This window comes from Bubalus kerabau, chromosome 17 (assembly GCF_029407905.1).
Source record: "Bubalus kerabau isolate K-KA32 ecotype Philippines breed swamp buffalo chromosome 17, PCC_UOA_SB_1v2, whole genome shotgun sequence".
Lineage (NCBI taxonomy): Eukaryota > Metazoa > Chordata > Mammalia > Artiodactyla > Bovidae > Bubalus > Bubalus kerabau.
Window position 1 is genome coordinate 46343971 of NC_073640.1, and position 15508 is coordinate 46359478.

At 48.4% G+C, this 15508-nt stretch overlaps 2 protein-coding genes across 3 annotated transcripts in view; one reads left to right on the forward strand and one right to left on the reverse strand.

The window, feature by feature from the left end:
• ANKRD27 (ankyrin repeat domain 27) overlaps nt 1-11112 on the reverse strand; it is a 60648-nt gene extending 49536 nt beyond the window's left edge. The window contains exon 1 of one of the 2 annotated variants that reach the window (XM_055551538.1): nt 10967-11112. The gene's annotated coding sequence lies outside the window, so the exon portion shown is untranslated. Of the gene's footprint in view, nt 1-10654; nt 10941-10966 lie in introns of those variants that run through there. The other variant, XM_055551539.1, reaches the window with a different exon arrangement.
• Nucleotides 11113-11204: 92 nt separating this feature from the next.
• On the forward strand, nt 11205-14243 carry RGS9BP (regulator of G protein signaling 9 binding protein). The gene has a single exon (XM_055552762.1). It carries the CDS (start codon nt 12118-12120, stop codon nt 12829-12831), a length of 714 nt encoding a protein of 237 aa, XP_055408737.1. The 5' UTR covers nt 11205-12117; the 3' UTR covers nt 12832-14243.
• The last annotated feature ends 1265 nt before the right edge of the window (nt 14244-15508 follow it).

Here is a 15508-nt window from a genome sequence, read left to right on the forward strand (position 1 = left end):
CAAAAAGCATCCCTGACATGCATTACTCTACAGACCTAAGACACGGTCAGGAAAAATCAAAGAAAACCTACAAGTTCCAAGATGACTTTTCTTACTGGTTAAACGTATAAATCATGTTCAGAAAATCTTGTTACGCTTCAAGTCATTGCAAAAGTAACAACAGCTATTTTTAGAACATCCTACATGACTCAAATTATGATATTTTAAAGATATGCATGTTTTTAATGAAATATTTTAAGCATAACAGAAACGTAGAGTAATAATGCTAACCTACCACCCAAGATAGATCAGTCGGTAAAGAATCCACCTGCAACGCAGGAGACCAGGGTTTGATTCCTGGATTGGGAAGATCCCCTGGAGGAGGAAATGGCAACCCACTCTAGCATTCTTACCTGGAGAATCCCATGGACAGAGGAGCCTGGTGGGCTACAGCCCATGGGGTCACAAGGGTCAGACACGACTTAGCGACTAAACCACCGCCACCACCCAGGATTACCAAATCTTCCCACATTGCCATATTTGCCTCAGATTTTCTTTTCAGAAAGAAAGTATATCAGAGTAGACTGGTTCCCCTACCTGCCCCCACCCTCCCATCCTCTACTCCTTTTTCAGAGACAACCACTATCTTAAAGCTGTTTCTATATCCTTCTTGCTGACATTTCTACTCCTTTAAAACTCATATATTCATAAATAACACAAAATCTTGCTTTATGGGCTTCAAAATCTACATAAATGGTATCACACTGTAAGTAGTCTGGAACATATACTTTTCCATCTTTTCCATCAACATTATGCTTTCAAGTTCTATCAGCGCTGATCCACACAGCTCCTATTAATTTACTAATTCCTGCTGTACTGTATGAAGTGAACATGATACAATTTATCTAATATCCTACACTTCAGTTGGTTCCACATCCTCAGTATTACAAAGAACGCTGACACAAACACTCTTACACTCTTACGTGTTCCTGGAGTACATATCCAGGAATGTCACTAGGAAAGGCACTGCAACACACACCTACACCTTCACCAGACGCTGACGACACTGGACCGCTTACGACCTCCCTGCAAAGTCCATGAGCACTCCCCTTCCTCCCATCACATCCTAGCCAGTGCTCCTTGGAGCTGTCAGACCAGCTCATTTATGCCAGTCTGGGCATAAAATAGCTATTTTGCTGTTTCTAATTTTCATTTTTTTTTTCCTGTTATTTTATTTTATTTTTATTTTTATTTTTTTAATTTAATTTTATTTTTAAACTTTACATAATTGTATTAGTTTTGCCAAATATCAAAATGAATCCGCCACAGGTATACATGTGTTCTCCACCCTGAACCCTTAATTTTCATTTCTTTAATGAAGTTGATTATCACTTCTTTACATGCTATAAATTACCATGTTTCTTGGCCAGTTTTCTAATGGGTTGTTGGCCCTTTTCTTTACAATTGGCAGCTCTCTCAACATCTGGACACTACAAGATGTTGCAAATATCTTCTCTGGATCTGTGACTTGTCTCTTCATTTTTCCAAATGAGTGTTTTCAGAAATAAAAGTGTTTAATTTTAATGTAGTTGAACTTGTCCATCTTTGCCTTACTGGTCAGTGGTCTTGGGAGCTAAGGAAATCTTACCATCTTGGCATGCCCCCTTGTAAATTTCACCATTCCCCCTATGAGAAGGTGGAGTCTATTTCCCCATCTCTCAAATTTCAGCCACCCCTGTGGTTTGCTTTAACCAACCACACACACAGAATTGATGTTCTGTGATTCTGAGTGTCAGCCTCAAGAGCCCTTGCAGATTTCACTTTCATTCATTTCGTACCACGTGATCACCATGCACTAGAGAAGAAGCCCATGGGATGAAAGCCCATGGAGGGAGAGAGAGGTGGTCCAGTGAGCATAGCCAGCCCACTGGCTGAGTGCAACCACACAAGTGAGCACAGGTGAGACCAGTGGAAGACCCACCTTGCCAGCCCGCAGAATTGTAAGGAACAATAAACTGTAGCAGTTGTAAGTCACGAATCTGGGGGCTGGCTGGTTATGCAGCAAAGGCTACCTGAAACCACATCCTTTCCAACTTCAAGGCCACAAAAATAGTCCCTGTAATTTCCAAGACTCTTAAAGTTTTTCATTTTTTGGAATTTAATTCATCTTTATTTTTATATATGCTATCAATTGGGCATTTAAATTTTTTCTAAAGGTAATCTTAGTTTGGTCAGGGTCTTATAACAAAATACAATAGACTGAGGGGGCTTAAAGAACAAACCTTTTATTCCTCACAGTTCTGGAGGCTGCGGGTCAAAAATCAAGGTGCTAGTATAGTAGATCTGGTTCTTGGTGAGGGTCCAAGTCTTGGACTGTATGGGTTGGCCACCTTCTTACTATATCCTCACATGGCAGAGAAAGAGTTCTCCTATCACTTCTGCCTTTTATAAGGACACTAATCCCATCATGAGGGCCCCACCTTTATGGCCTAACCTAACCCCAATTAGATCTCAAATCTCCATCTCCAAATACCATCACATTTAGGATTAGGGATTCAACAAATGAATTTGGGCTGGCTCGGGGGGCGGGCGGTGTGGAACAGGGGGAGACAAACATTCAGTCCACAGCATAAGCCAACTGTTCCATCATTGTCTTTTATATATTGTATCCCTTTCACACCAGCTGATAATGTTACCTTTGTCAAATTCCAACTTCCCATGTATATTTGCCCTATTTCTGGGCTTTAGTCTGTTTCAATGGTCTTGACCAGTGCCATCCAACAGATTTATGTGAGAAATGTAATTGTATATACATTATGCATAATTACATATATTATTTAAAATTTTCTAGTAGTCATATTTTAAAAAGTGAAATTAATTTTAATTATATATTTTATTTAATATGCTGCTGCTGCTAAGTCACTTCAGTCATGTCCGACTCTGTGCAACCCCATAGACAGCAGCCCACCAGGCTCCCCCATCTCTGGGATTCTCCGGGCAAGAACACTGGAGTGAGTTGCCAAGTCCTTCTCCAATGCATGAAAGTGAAAAGTGAAAGTGAAGTCGCTCAGTCATGTCCGATCCTCAGCGACCCCATGGACTGCAGGCTTCTAGGCTCCTCCGTCCATGGGATCGTCCAGGCAAGAGTACTGGAGTGGGGTGCCATTTAATATAGGTACAATATATTTCCAACATGTGAACAATGCTTTAAAATTATTGACATATTTTACATTCTTTTTACGTCTATGGAGTCTTCAAAATCTGATGTGTATTCTGCTCAATTCATACTAGCCTCATTTCAAATACTTAATATCCACATGTAGCTAGTGGCAATTACTTTAGGAAAGAATCAGACCACATTAATTTATGTAACTATGGCTTCATCATAAGCCTTGACATCTCATAGAGGAAGACTTCTCCCCCTGTTCTCCAAAGTTGTTTGTTTATACCTAATTCTTTACAATATCACATGAACTAGAGTCAGTCTATCAATTCCATGAGATTTCTATTGGGATTTTTATTGTAACCAGTAAATTTACAGACTAGAGAGTCAACATCTTTATAATAATGAATCATTCTCCATGAGCATGGTATGTCTTTCTACCTTCATCCTCTTTTATGTCTGCTAATTAAATTTTCTCCATTTGATCACAGATCATGAACATCCCTGGTGGTCCACCAGTTAGGAATCCACCTGCAGAGGATGTGGATTTGATATCTGGTCCAGGCGGATTCCACATGCCACAGGGCAACTAAGCCCGAGCTCCACAACTACTGAGCCTGTGCTCTAGAGCTCATAAGCAGCAATTACTGAGCCTATGTGCCACCCATACCGAACCCTGCACACTTCAGGGCCTGTGCGTTGCAACAAGAGAAGCCACCACAGTGAGAGGCCCATGCACCACAATGAAAGAGTAGCCCCACTCACCGCAACTAGAGAGAGCCTGTGCACAGCAGTGAAGACGCCGAGCAGCCAGAATTTAATTTTTTTAAAAGATCATAGATCATGTATAACTTTCATTAGACATTATATATATATCCTGTATAGATTTGCTCCTATTGTGAATGGGGCTTCCAATTCACCTGGTCTACTCCCCTTACCATGTATCAGCGCGGTTTTTAACTGAAATATGAGACAGGAATATGAAAAATGGGCACAGAAAAGGAATCAGAGTTTTAGCCATGTCATTTCACCTCTCTGAGCCTCCATCTCAGTTTGAACAATGGAGAAAATGAATACTTGTCTTACGAGATTTCCATTTACATGTTACCTTCACTATTTTTGCCACTCTACACACCAATGTACGGTCACTTTCTGCCAGCCCACATGGTGCTTTCGTGAGAATTACAAAAAGGCAGCCCATCTTCCCTGTAGGTACAACCCTGTGCCAGAGCACATGGCTTAGTAAGCAGCTCATAGGCTACACACCAGCCTAGTTGGCCAACTTCTCTTCTCCCCCGGGGCAGGACACTTGTGCAATATATAACCTGCACAGTTGTACACAACGGCTCTATTGTTAATGTTTGACATTTTCCTTTAAACATCTACTCCCATTTAAAATTTATTTTTAAAAGAACCCTTATCACTACTTTAAATGGAAAACCAGCATCACTTCCCATTCAGATAATCTTATAATTAAAAATGATAAAGCCAATTGACATTATTTAAAACCTGGCTAGATACCACTGCCTGCCAAAGGTTCTTTGAGCCTCTTCTTTTCATTAAAAAGAGAAAATTAGCAACAGTAAAGGGCATCAAGCAATCTTATCCTTGATATAATCAGATGAATGAAATATAAGTGAAAAACTGAATTACTTTCTCATTATGTAACAGTATTCCAAAACGCCTCTTTGGGGAAACGCTAGAAACAGTATGCCTAAGTGCATTATGAATTCCATCCCTAAAGTCTAATGTTAAAAACAGCCACCATTTATTTGAAAGCATCCTTGGTCTAGACACTGTGATAACTTCTACACATTCTCATCCCATTTGAATGCTCACAATAAGTACAGGTAACTAAATACAACTAATGCTCACAATAACCACAGGTATCATTTGCCCCATGCTGCAGATGAAGAAACTGAGGGTCAGCTGTCCAACTCGAGGTTAGATGGATGTCAGAATTTATTCTGACACTCATCCCTTTAACCACTGCATTCATCATGTAAAAATAATTATGCCTAGGGGTTACAGCACACAAGCCACGGAGGCACAGACTCCACACTGCATTTCCCTTATAGAAGTCCCCGTGACAGACAGCCAAACAGGCTCCACATCAGATCCCCTCGGTCTGGTCCAGCCTGGGCTGTCTTGGCTGCAGGCCCTCCTGAGGACTGCCTGAAGAAGTCCCCTGAGCTCCCTGCAAATCCTCTTAGGGAGAAGAGCCTAGCATGAAAATGGCTACATATAATCCCTTCGCAGGCCCCAGCTCTGCAACCATTTAGGTATTTGAATCGTTGAAGGCAACCATTACTGGAGCCCAGATAATCCTTTTATGAGTCCCTACCAGAACAACTGGATAATATAATTTGGCTGGGGCACAGTCACAAGAAAACAAAGTTCTGTGCTGGTTCCGGACACAGCTGGTTCTACATGGCGGAGCACAAAAGTAAAGATGCCTTAGATAAAAACCACATGAGAAACAGGATGAGACAAGGTCAGACTAAAACTGAGAAGGGACACTCCTGCTCAACAGCCAGACAGGATGCTGGCAGAGCACCAACACCCGCGCCCACGAGACAGACCTGACAAGGGTGGGCTCTGATGGAGGAGCGAGCCACCTCACTGGGAAGCAAGAAGACTTAGAAACAGGACAGTGCCAGGCAAGGTAAGGAGAAAGGAGTACCAGGGATGGGGTTGGGCTGGGGCGTGTGGGAGGCCTCCTTGGCAGGGACCACGGCGGGGCCAAAGCCACCAGGAGGCAGGAACACGTTCCTGGGGAGCACAGGAATAGACTCAAGGATAAACTCGGCTTGACTAGCTGTGAACATGAGCTCTGAGAAATAATAAGAATCCAGACAGGGCAGGTCAGAGAGGGGCAGCAAGGGAAGGGAATGGCCCTGAATGTCACGTCAAAACGCTGGGTTCAAATGCATGAACTGTGAACACAAAAGACTCTCTGCACCCACTGCTGGTGAATGGGATGGAGCTGGCTGTTTTTCAGTCCAAGTCATATGCCTGCTCTTGGACATCAGTCTCCTGGTTGCCAATGACTGAATCCCGTCCAGCAGTAGGGATACAGAGAGCTCTTTCCTGCTCTGTTCTTGACCTTTCTGTCCCAGTGTTAAAAATATGTAATAATCAGGGACTTCCCTGGTGGTCTAGTGACTAAGGCTCTGCACTCTCAATGGAGGAGGCCCAGGTTACATCCCCCGTCGGGGAACTAGTAATAGCTCCCACACAACACAACTAAAAATCCTGCATGCCACAACAAAGACAGAAGACCCTGTGTACCACAACTAAGACTTGGCACAGCCAAATAAATAAATAAAAATACTAATATGCAATAATGCTTAATGCCAGAGCTGAATTCTTATACAGGGGTATGTGCTTTAAAATAATCTGACAAGTTTACTTGCAAGAATTGGTTTTGTATTTTAAAATCACATGTGAGGGAAAGAGGTGTGAAACCTCATTTAAACTCCTTAAAAAAAAACACACACACAAAATTCCACTCTTTCTTAAGCGCAAATGATGAAATGATTTACAGAAAACCCAGTGAAGTTAGTCAGAGGTACCAAATACCCTTGCACATGAATTATTTGAGGTTATTTTGAAAAGGAGAGTCAAGCGAGGCCTCAGACCAGTGCTGGGCATTTTAGGAGGTGGTGTGCACACCCGTGGTTTTGTGGTCTTCAACCGTCCTGCCGGCCCGGATGAGTCTGTGTTGTCGGGGGCCATCTGGTGATAGTGTGCAGCCTGGCTCAGCAGAAGCCAGCCCAGGAAAGTCTGCACCTCCCAGAGAAGCACTCCCTGCTGAAATCTCACTGCTGTGGCTGCTCCTGCTCACCCCCAGGGCCCTGACCATAGACTCTGACCAGGTGTATTTTCCAACTGATGAGCAATATTCTCCAGCGGGCTTAATGTGTCTCAGAAGGAAAAGGCAGAAAGGGAAAACTTCCTATGCATCTCTGCTTAATACCACATGGAAGCAGTTTGATGATGTAACGTGTGGTATTACAGCCACTCGTGTCCTTCTGTAATGTCTACGGCTCCTGTCCATATGCTTCTCAAAGCACTTTGAAGCCTGGCTGCCTGGCTCCCTGCAGACGTGCAGTAACCGCTGGTCCAGTTGAACAAAATGACAGCGAGGTGTTAGAGGAAGATCAAGCTCCCAGGGAGGGATTATCTCTCCCAGGAGCTGGAAATCCACCACCCACATGCAGGGGAGGATGAGGGGCTGGTCCTGCAAGTGTAGGCAAAAAGCCAAAACCAAATGTGCTCAGAGCAGGCTAAGCACAGAGCTGGCTGGAATGTGGAGCCTCACAGTAGGAGAGAAGGCCTCAGGGCTGGAAGAGGGCTGGAAGCAGGGAAGTTTGGAGGAATACAACTACCCCTCAGAAAGCCACTCCACACCTGTTCCTGGAAATGCAGGGGCGCCATCAGCACCAAACTCCCTCGGGCTGGAGGGCAGGAGCACCACGGACCACTTCTCAGTGCTCTCTTGGACGTGGAAGCAGCCTCAGGGCAAATCGTGTCCGACTCTTCGGGTCTGAACCCTTTCTAGATCTGATATCTAGCATCATGTGGTCACATTCCCCTGCTCCTCTAGGGAAGGAGGAAGTTACTGGACACCAACCTAACCCTGCTGCTGCTGCTGCTGCTAAGTCGCTTCAGTCGTGTTCGATTCTGTGCGACTCCATAGACGGCAGCCACCAGGCTCCCCCATCCCTGGGATTCTCCAGGCAAGAACACTGGAGTGGGTTGCCATTTCCTTCTCCAATGCATGAAAGTGAAAAGTGAAAGGGAAGTCGCTCAATGGTGTCCGACTCTTAGTGACCCCATGGACTGTAGCCCACCAGGCTCCTCCATCCATAGGATTTTCCAGGCAAGAGTACTGGAGTGGGGTGCCATTGCCTTCTCCTAACCCTGGCACTTCATAAACAGAAGGAGAGCCCTGACTCAAACACTAACAGTGGTGTCCCTGGTGATCCAGTGGTTAAGACATTGTCTTCCAAAGCAGGGGGTGCAGGTTCGATCCCTGGCTGGGGAGCTAAGATACCACATGCCTCAGGGCCAAAAAAACAAAAATCAAAATCACAAAACAGAAGCAATATTGTAACAAATTCAATAAAGACTTTAAAAACTGTCTGAGGAGGAAACAGATGGGCTCCAGGCTAAGCATTTACAACTGGCCTCCTATTCATACCTCCTAGGGTGGGAAGAAGATGAGCTCCAGGCCTGACATTCATCACCAGCCCCCTGTTTATATTTCCTAAAGCAAGAGACAAACGGGCTCCAGGGCAACAAATTTATGACCAGACTCCTGTCTATATTGTGAGATCTACACCTGGATATAAAAACCAGCAACAGGAATCGGGTAAATAACCAGACATTGGGTATTTTTATGGCAGGGGCAGAGTGACACTAAATCCTGTTAAAAGATCGGGTATTTCCCATCCTTAGGCCAAGGGAGACATTTCACATGTGCAGAAAGGCTCCTTGGGGGTCAAAAAGGAGGGGGCGCCACCCCATAACATGTGATGTTAAGGGCATCCCACAGGCCTCTGGGCCAGAATCCATCCTGGAAAAAAGTTCTGCACACATGTTGGGGAGGGTCCTAGGGCAGGTCAGGTGTGGAAAAAGAAACCAGATAATTGGCTAAAGGTAAACAAAGACCTGGAAGAACTGTCCTGTGCTTGCTTCAGCAACACAGATACTACAGATACTAAAACTGGAAGAACTGTCCTATTAAATGACAACTGCCCCTGTTCTGTGCCCCCTCCTCACGAGGGGGACGTCCATACCCTTCCTCTCTGGGTGTGCACCTCTGTCTTGTTTGTGTCTTAACTAAACAGCTTCTCTGTGCTTTCTCCCACTTGTTGTTATGCTTTGTCTCTAGTAGTAAACTTTGTACCTGCATTTACATTTTTGGCTCCTAGACAAATGAATTTTTCACTGGGGGCAGAGGTCCAGGGAAAAATGGCTTCCAACCTCTAGCGCTTACTGTTCTGGTGGCTAGGATTCCTGGTTTTCATCCAGGCTACCCAGATTCGATTCCTGGCTAGGAAATCAAGATCTCATTTCGTGCCACCGCTTACTGCTGCCTGGCCAAGATCAGATCCACATTGGAAAAATAAAAGACGCTAACAGGCCAACATGTGTAGAACAAAACCCCAGCACCTGCCCTCATGAGAGCAACACAGTCCAAGAGCCACAAGGAGGAACAATGAAGACCTGGAGCCCAGGCCCCAGGCAAACACCACTGCTGCCCTCCCAGCAGTGCTGCCAGAAGGGATTATCGCAGGTGACAAGGCCAGGTGAGGAGAACTCACCACGGATGTCCACTCAGCTTCAGGGCCCCGTCTGCTTTTCTGCCACTAGAACTTGTGAGACCTATCTGTTTCTGCTCCCATTTTGCATTTCCACCCCCCAGGCCTTCAGGCCCTGACCTTTGATCCACCGCAAACCTGTCCACATGAAAGACAGGATCTTTCAAACACTGAGACCTGTGCGGGACTACTCCACTCCCTATCAGATGCACTCTCAACTTCTCTGCTTGGCATGGAGGCCCTCTTATTCCTGGCCTCCTGGCCACCTCTGCAGCTTCATCTCCTCCTGCTGTCCACAAAGCTCCGGGAAGAGATGGGCTCTCCTCCCTTCTACCTATTTTGTCCTAAAAACTACTCTTCCTCTGTCAAGGCCCCATTTGGCCCATAGGTGGCTGAGACGGCCAAGGGCCACAGTATCACCACTGAAACAACCAATTAAAGGACAGACTTCTGCGTGAGAGATCCCTGAACCCAGCGCTCTGGACGGGGTTGGGGGCGGGGCCGGCTGCCTCAATGCCAATCCTGGCAAGGTGCCTGGAAATGTAAATATCCTGCTAACATCTGCTGCTCCTCTCTAGGGCTGGTGGAAGGGTGCATTACTTAATCAAAATAGGGGTCTCTCTTCCAGAAACCCACAAAACTTGGAAAATTCCAGCACAAGGCAAACTAGGAGTCCCCTACAGTTTTGTCTGCGCCTCATTCCCTGAATGTCCTAAATCCTCAAAGACGACGCGCCACTTGCTCCCCGTGGCCCTGCACGACCGCAAGCGCCCACGTCCCCAGCACCTCCAGAGGCGGCCAGAGCCGCACGGCCTTGCTCACGCGCCAATGGGCAGTCCATTTTCAACGAAAAGAACTGAACAGACTCAGAATCCAGAACACCGCTTGGTGCTTCATAGTTTTCCCGGGGTAATCTTAACCCAGCTGGAAGAGGAGACCCCCGCCCCATGAGAGGCAGGCTAGCAGGGATTCCCTCCTCTCCTCCCAGCTCCTCCACCACCACGGGGACCACGACAGCCCGGCTCGAGGATCCGCACCCCTATCCACAGCCTCCCATCCACAGCCTCCGCTCCACCCGCCCCGCCAGGCCTCCCTTAAACCCCAGAAGCCACCCAGCCCGTGAGCGACGGCCCTGCCTATTATTGCCCCCAAGTCTGAGCTCCCGGGATCCCAGACTGCTAACCTGTCCTGATGCCGCGGGGGTCAGAGGGCTCACTCTTCGCCAACCCCACCCCTCGACCCGCAAACACACACGAGGGGCAGAGCGAGCCAGGCTGCGGACGGGAGCTGGAGAGCGCGGGCGCGGCAGTCCACCCCGCGATGGGCCCAGGCCTCGGGGGCCTCCCGGGGACAGCCAGCCCAGCTTGGGGCGCCGGCCGAGGAACGAGCCCCTCCCCCTTCTCCGCTCCGAGGCCCCGCCCGGCCTCTGGGCCCAGAGACGCAGCCGTCCCTAGGGAACGGAGGCGCGGGAGGAGACAGGAGGGAGGACACTTACTTAAAAGGCTACATAGTTTCACTCCCCGCCCTTCCAGGAGTGGCGCCGACACCTCCCAGCCCCTCGGTAGAGACCTCAGGGCCCACCACCCCAACGCGGCAGAACTGCTGCACCGCCCACCCCCGTTGGGCGGAGTCGCACCCCAGGACTCTGGTCAGTCCAATGAGAAGCTGTCTTTATTCAGAGTGACGCGTGCGCAGAGCAATCATTGAGCCCGCCCAGCCAGGGGTGGGGCTCAGGCGGCGTGCAACACTTCCTATTCAGAATGGACCAGCCCAGAGCCATCGACTGCGCCTGCCTGGAACGGGAGGGGGCGGGGCCGAAAAACACATCTGACACAAGGGGTGGGGTCCAAGCTCTGTTGCTGGAAAGCGGGCTGGACTAGGATGGGGAGATACGGCAGCCTTCCCGCCCCGCAGATTGCCCTTTACTACTCGGTTTGGAGGACAGGGGTGTCCAGTCCTACGAAGCATACTACTTCCGTCGCTGGCTGGGTCTAAGAGTCAGAGCCTTTGGGTTGTAGCCCCATCACTTACATGCACGTGGGGTGATCTTGATCCTCCTCCCCCCTTTTAAATCTGAGCCTCAGTTTCCCCTTCTCAAAAACAGAGGAGGGTTGGATCTGCTGAGCGCTAATATTCCAGACTGTAATGGGGTGCAGAGGAGGGGGAGATGGGGGACCTACACGTGACCTCCCCGCTCAGGGCCCCGCCTATGCCTGGTCCGGGGGATGGGAGCGCCCAGCGAGGAAGGGCGGGGGTGGGCGGATCTAAGAAACCCGACCCCGCCGCCCTTAAGGCGCTCGGAGCGAGCGGCTCAGCGGCCGGCTAGCCCTGGCGACGGCACGGGAGGAGGATGGGGACCTCAACACGGGCTTCGCAGGTGCTACCGTGGAGGCGAGGGCTGCGCCGGGATTCGGCGTGTGACTAGGAGCGCACCTGGGGAGGATGGATGAGGGAATGGCAAACCGGTTCAGCGGAAGCGCATGTTGTGGACCCTGAGCAGCGGCAGCGCCAAGCTCCTCTCAGGCCATGAGGAGTGCTCGGACCGTCCGTCCGGGGAACGCCGTCGAAGCTGGCTGCATCCTGCTGCGCTGAGTGGGTGAAAGTGAGAGGGGCGCAAGCGGCCGGGGTGCGCGGGAGAGCAGCGCCATGGCGAAGGAGGAGTGCAAAGCGCTACTGGACGCGCTTAATAAGGCGACCGCATGCTACCATCACCTGGTGCTGACCATCGGCGGCTCCGCAGACTCGCAGAACCTGCGAGAGGAGCTGCAGAAGACGCGCCAGAAGGCGCAGGAGCTGGCGGTGGCCATCCGCGTCCGGCTGACAGCCCCGCTGCGCGACCGGAGCCTGGGCGCCGAGGAGCGCGCCGAATTCGAGCGCCTCTGGGTGGCCTTCTCCGGCTGCCTGGACCTGTTGGAAGCCGACATGCGGCGTGCACTGGCCTTGAGCACTGAGTTTCCGCTGCAGGAGCCGCGGCGGCCACTGGTGCGCACAGGGGTGGAAGGCGGCGCGACAGGCGTAGCGGCGCGCGCCCTGAGCGCCCGCAGCCTGCGGCACGAGGCGCATCGCGACTTCGACGTGGAAGACCTGCACCAGCTGGAGCGGGAGATCCTTCAGGTGGGCGAAATGATCCAGGATATGGAGATGAAGGTCAACGTGCCCCGCTGGACGGTGCAGGCCCGGCAGGCGGCAGGTGCCGAGCTCCTGTCCAGCGCCAGTGCCGGCGTCTCCTCGGTGGGCGGCGTGTCGGTAGAACAGCGCACTGGGCCCTGCGACCTGAGCAAGGCCAAGGCCGCCACCATCTTCAGCGCCGTGCTGCTGGCGGCTGTGGCCTTGGCGGTGTGCGTGGCGAAGCTGAGCTGACCGGTACCCGACGGGCCCCCGCCTCCACCAACCCCTCTCCGGAGACACCCCTGGAGAACGTCTGCAACCGCCTGGACTAGGGATGGGAATGGGATCTGGCATATTTAAGGGAAGCGGTTCTAAAGCACAGTGTGTTGTAACGTGTATGTTTGTACGCGTGTTTGAAGTACACATCTGCCTGGGCAGAACGTGGCTTCCCTCTTGCTGGCCCGGGAGGAGTTAATTTTGCGCGGGCCGCCAGGGCATTATCGCTAATGTATGCAAGAGCTTTATCCCCTATTAATAGAAAACCGTTCTCAGTGACCTGAGATTCCTCCCAGTTAATACGTTACCGCCTGTGCTGCTGGGACATGTTTACACTGAAGCTGAGCTTGGTGCCCCAGCCCCTGCGGGTGATTCCCATTCTCGGAGAGAGGCAGTTTGGAAAGAGGATGAGGTGAAATGAAGTGTGAGGTGAGGGCGCTGTTTTGTGTTTGTGTGTGTTGGTTTTGTTTCCTGGAACAAGAAAGCAAATGGTAATAAGATGTGAGCAGTTTTTATTACCTTCATCCTTTGGGGCCTAAGCGTAGGAGAGTGTGCGTTCTTATAGGGCAGGATTACACACTTCTGCACCTGTTTGCCTACTGAAAATGACTCCCTGGGTGGGACACAAGCTTTGGGAAGGGACGCAGTCTATCCATACAAGCACTTTCTCCTTGACTGGGGCTTATTTTTGTTCCAGAACTAGACCAGAGTTTTTGATCCTCCTTTGGGGGAGGGCTGGGGAATCCTCTTTGGAGCCCTTAATCCTAACTATCCCTTGGAATTTGCTTGCTAGCCAGTAGGAGAGCTGGCTTTGGAGGGAGTTGCACAACTCCCTGACCTGGACACCCCCTGAGAGGGTCAAGTGACATCACTGGGCACAGAGGTTTTGAGCCAATCAGCCCTGAGACTGGGTTAGAACGTAACAGCTTTAACTCCAAAATTAAGGAGATTAAAAAAAAAAAATCTTCTGTTTAAAAAAATCGTATGACCACATTGTGTACTATCAAAGCTGATTTTTTGTAAAAGACATTTGGCCACGAATTCATACAGTTGCCAATGAATCGTTACATGATGTCTTTACTTAAATATTTAGATTGCTAAACAAACATCTCCATTTATTTTGAAAATCTATCTTCTTAAGGCAGGAGATCATAGCATAAACTACTGGAACCACAGGTGTAGATGACAGAAGTTGAGTGGCCCTAGCCTCTTTGTGGCAATAAATAAGGAAATGTGGAAAACACCCTAGGTCCCAGGCTGGAATTTGCCTGAGCGGTGCCACCAGCTCCCCACCTGTGGTTCAGAGAGAGCGTTACTGGGGAAGAAAGGCTGAGAAAACAGATGCATTTAACTCTATAGATAATTTGGAATAAAACCCAGAGACTGATTTGGCTGAAAAGTGAAAAGAATTTTTTTTCTCTCTCTCTTTTTTACCCCAGAAGGGAGAAAGGGGACCGGGAGGAGGGAATGGGTAGTGTTTCACAGGGCAGTTTGAAGGGCCAAGGGTCAAAAGTAAATATCAGTCCCAAGAGCTCAGTCCTACGGACCGCCCTCCCAGCCTCGCTCACCCAGTCCCACTCCTCAACACACAGATAGTTAAACCACAGGACCTGTTTGTGTGTTTCTGTGATAATGGTTTTAAAAGATCCACAAAATCTTAAGCTGATTAAGAGTTCTGCAACAATAACTAATAAAAGGAACTCCTTCTGCTTCATGCAGTCTGGGTGAATCTGAATTGGGCCATATCAATTTCTTTTTACACCTGCCTTCCCAGGATAACTTCAGAAATGACATAGGAAGTTTTTCTGCAACAATAACTAATAAAAGGAACTCCTTCTGCTTCATGCAGTCTGGGTGAATCTGAATTGGGCCATATCAATTTCTTTTTACACCTGCCTTCCCAGGATAACTTCAGAAATGACATAGGAAGTTTTCTAACTCCCCTCTTTCTCATCCACCTGGGATATAGCATGAACACTGTCACCTCATGTCTCTCAGGCTGGGGCATATTGTGACCCAGTGTTGGAAAATATCCCTAAAAACCAAGCCCTAAATATATTCTTTGATCTATAAAATTGTGACTCTTTGTTCTTTTGAAGGTGTTTTTGTTCATGATTCATCAGAATCTGGTATAGAAACAGCCCGTTAGAAGCTGTATAGTCATCACTTCTCAGCCTTTTGGCTAAGATCAAGTGTAGAAGTTGTGTGATCCATAGAGGGCAATTGGAACAAGCGAATGTCTTTATTTTCACTCTTCCCATCCACTTGACAGATCCTTGAGTATTTACTTACACGTGCAATCAAATGTGTACCTGGTTCTGAGAATCCACTGCTCCGTGAAATCAGTGATAAAGTACTGTACACACACCGAAAAAGCTGAATTAGAATGAAGGTATTTATCCTGTGGCTCTGTTAACCTAAACACCTCTTTGTTAAATATTCATAATATTTGGCATTATTTGGGGTTATAACATTGCCTAATAGAACTTTTTGCTCTATGATGTGAGCAAAATCACCTTCTGCTTGAGCAGTAGGCTGCTCTATAACAATATCTCCCTGATCTCATTTCTCTGTATCATTCAAGAGGTTGTTTTCTGGTAGAAGCCTGATTTAATTTAGAGGTTGGATATCAAAGTCATTAATTTTCTTAAAA

What these genes read in the sequence shown, in the direction of transcription:
- RGS9BP (XM_055552762.1), top strand. Translation starts at nt 12,118, where the DNA reads ATGGCGAAGGAGGAGTGCAAAGCGCTACTGGACGCGCTTAATAAGGCG.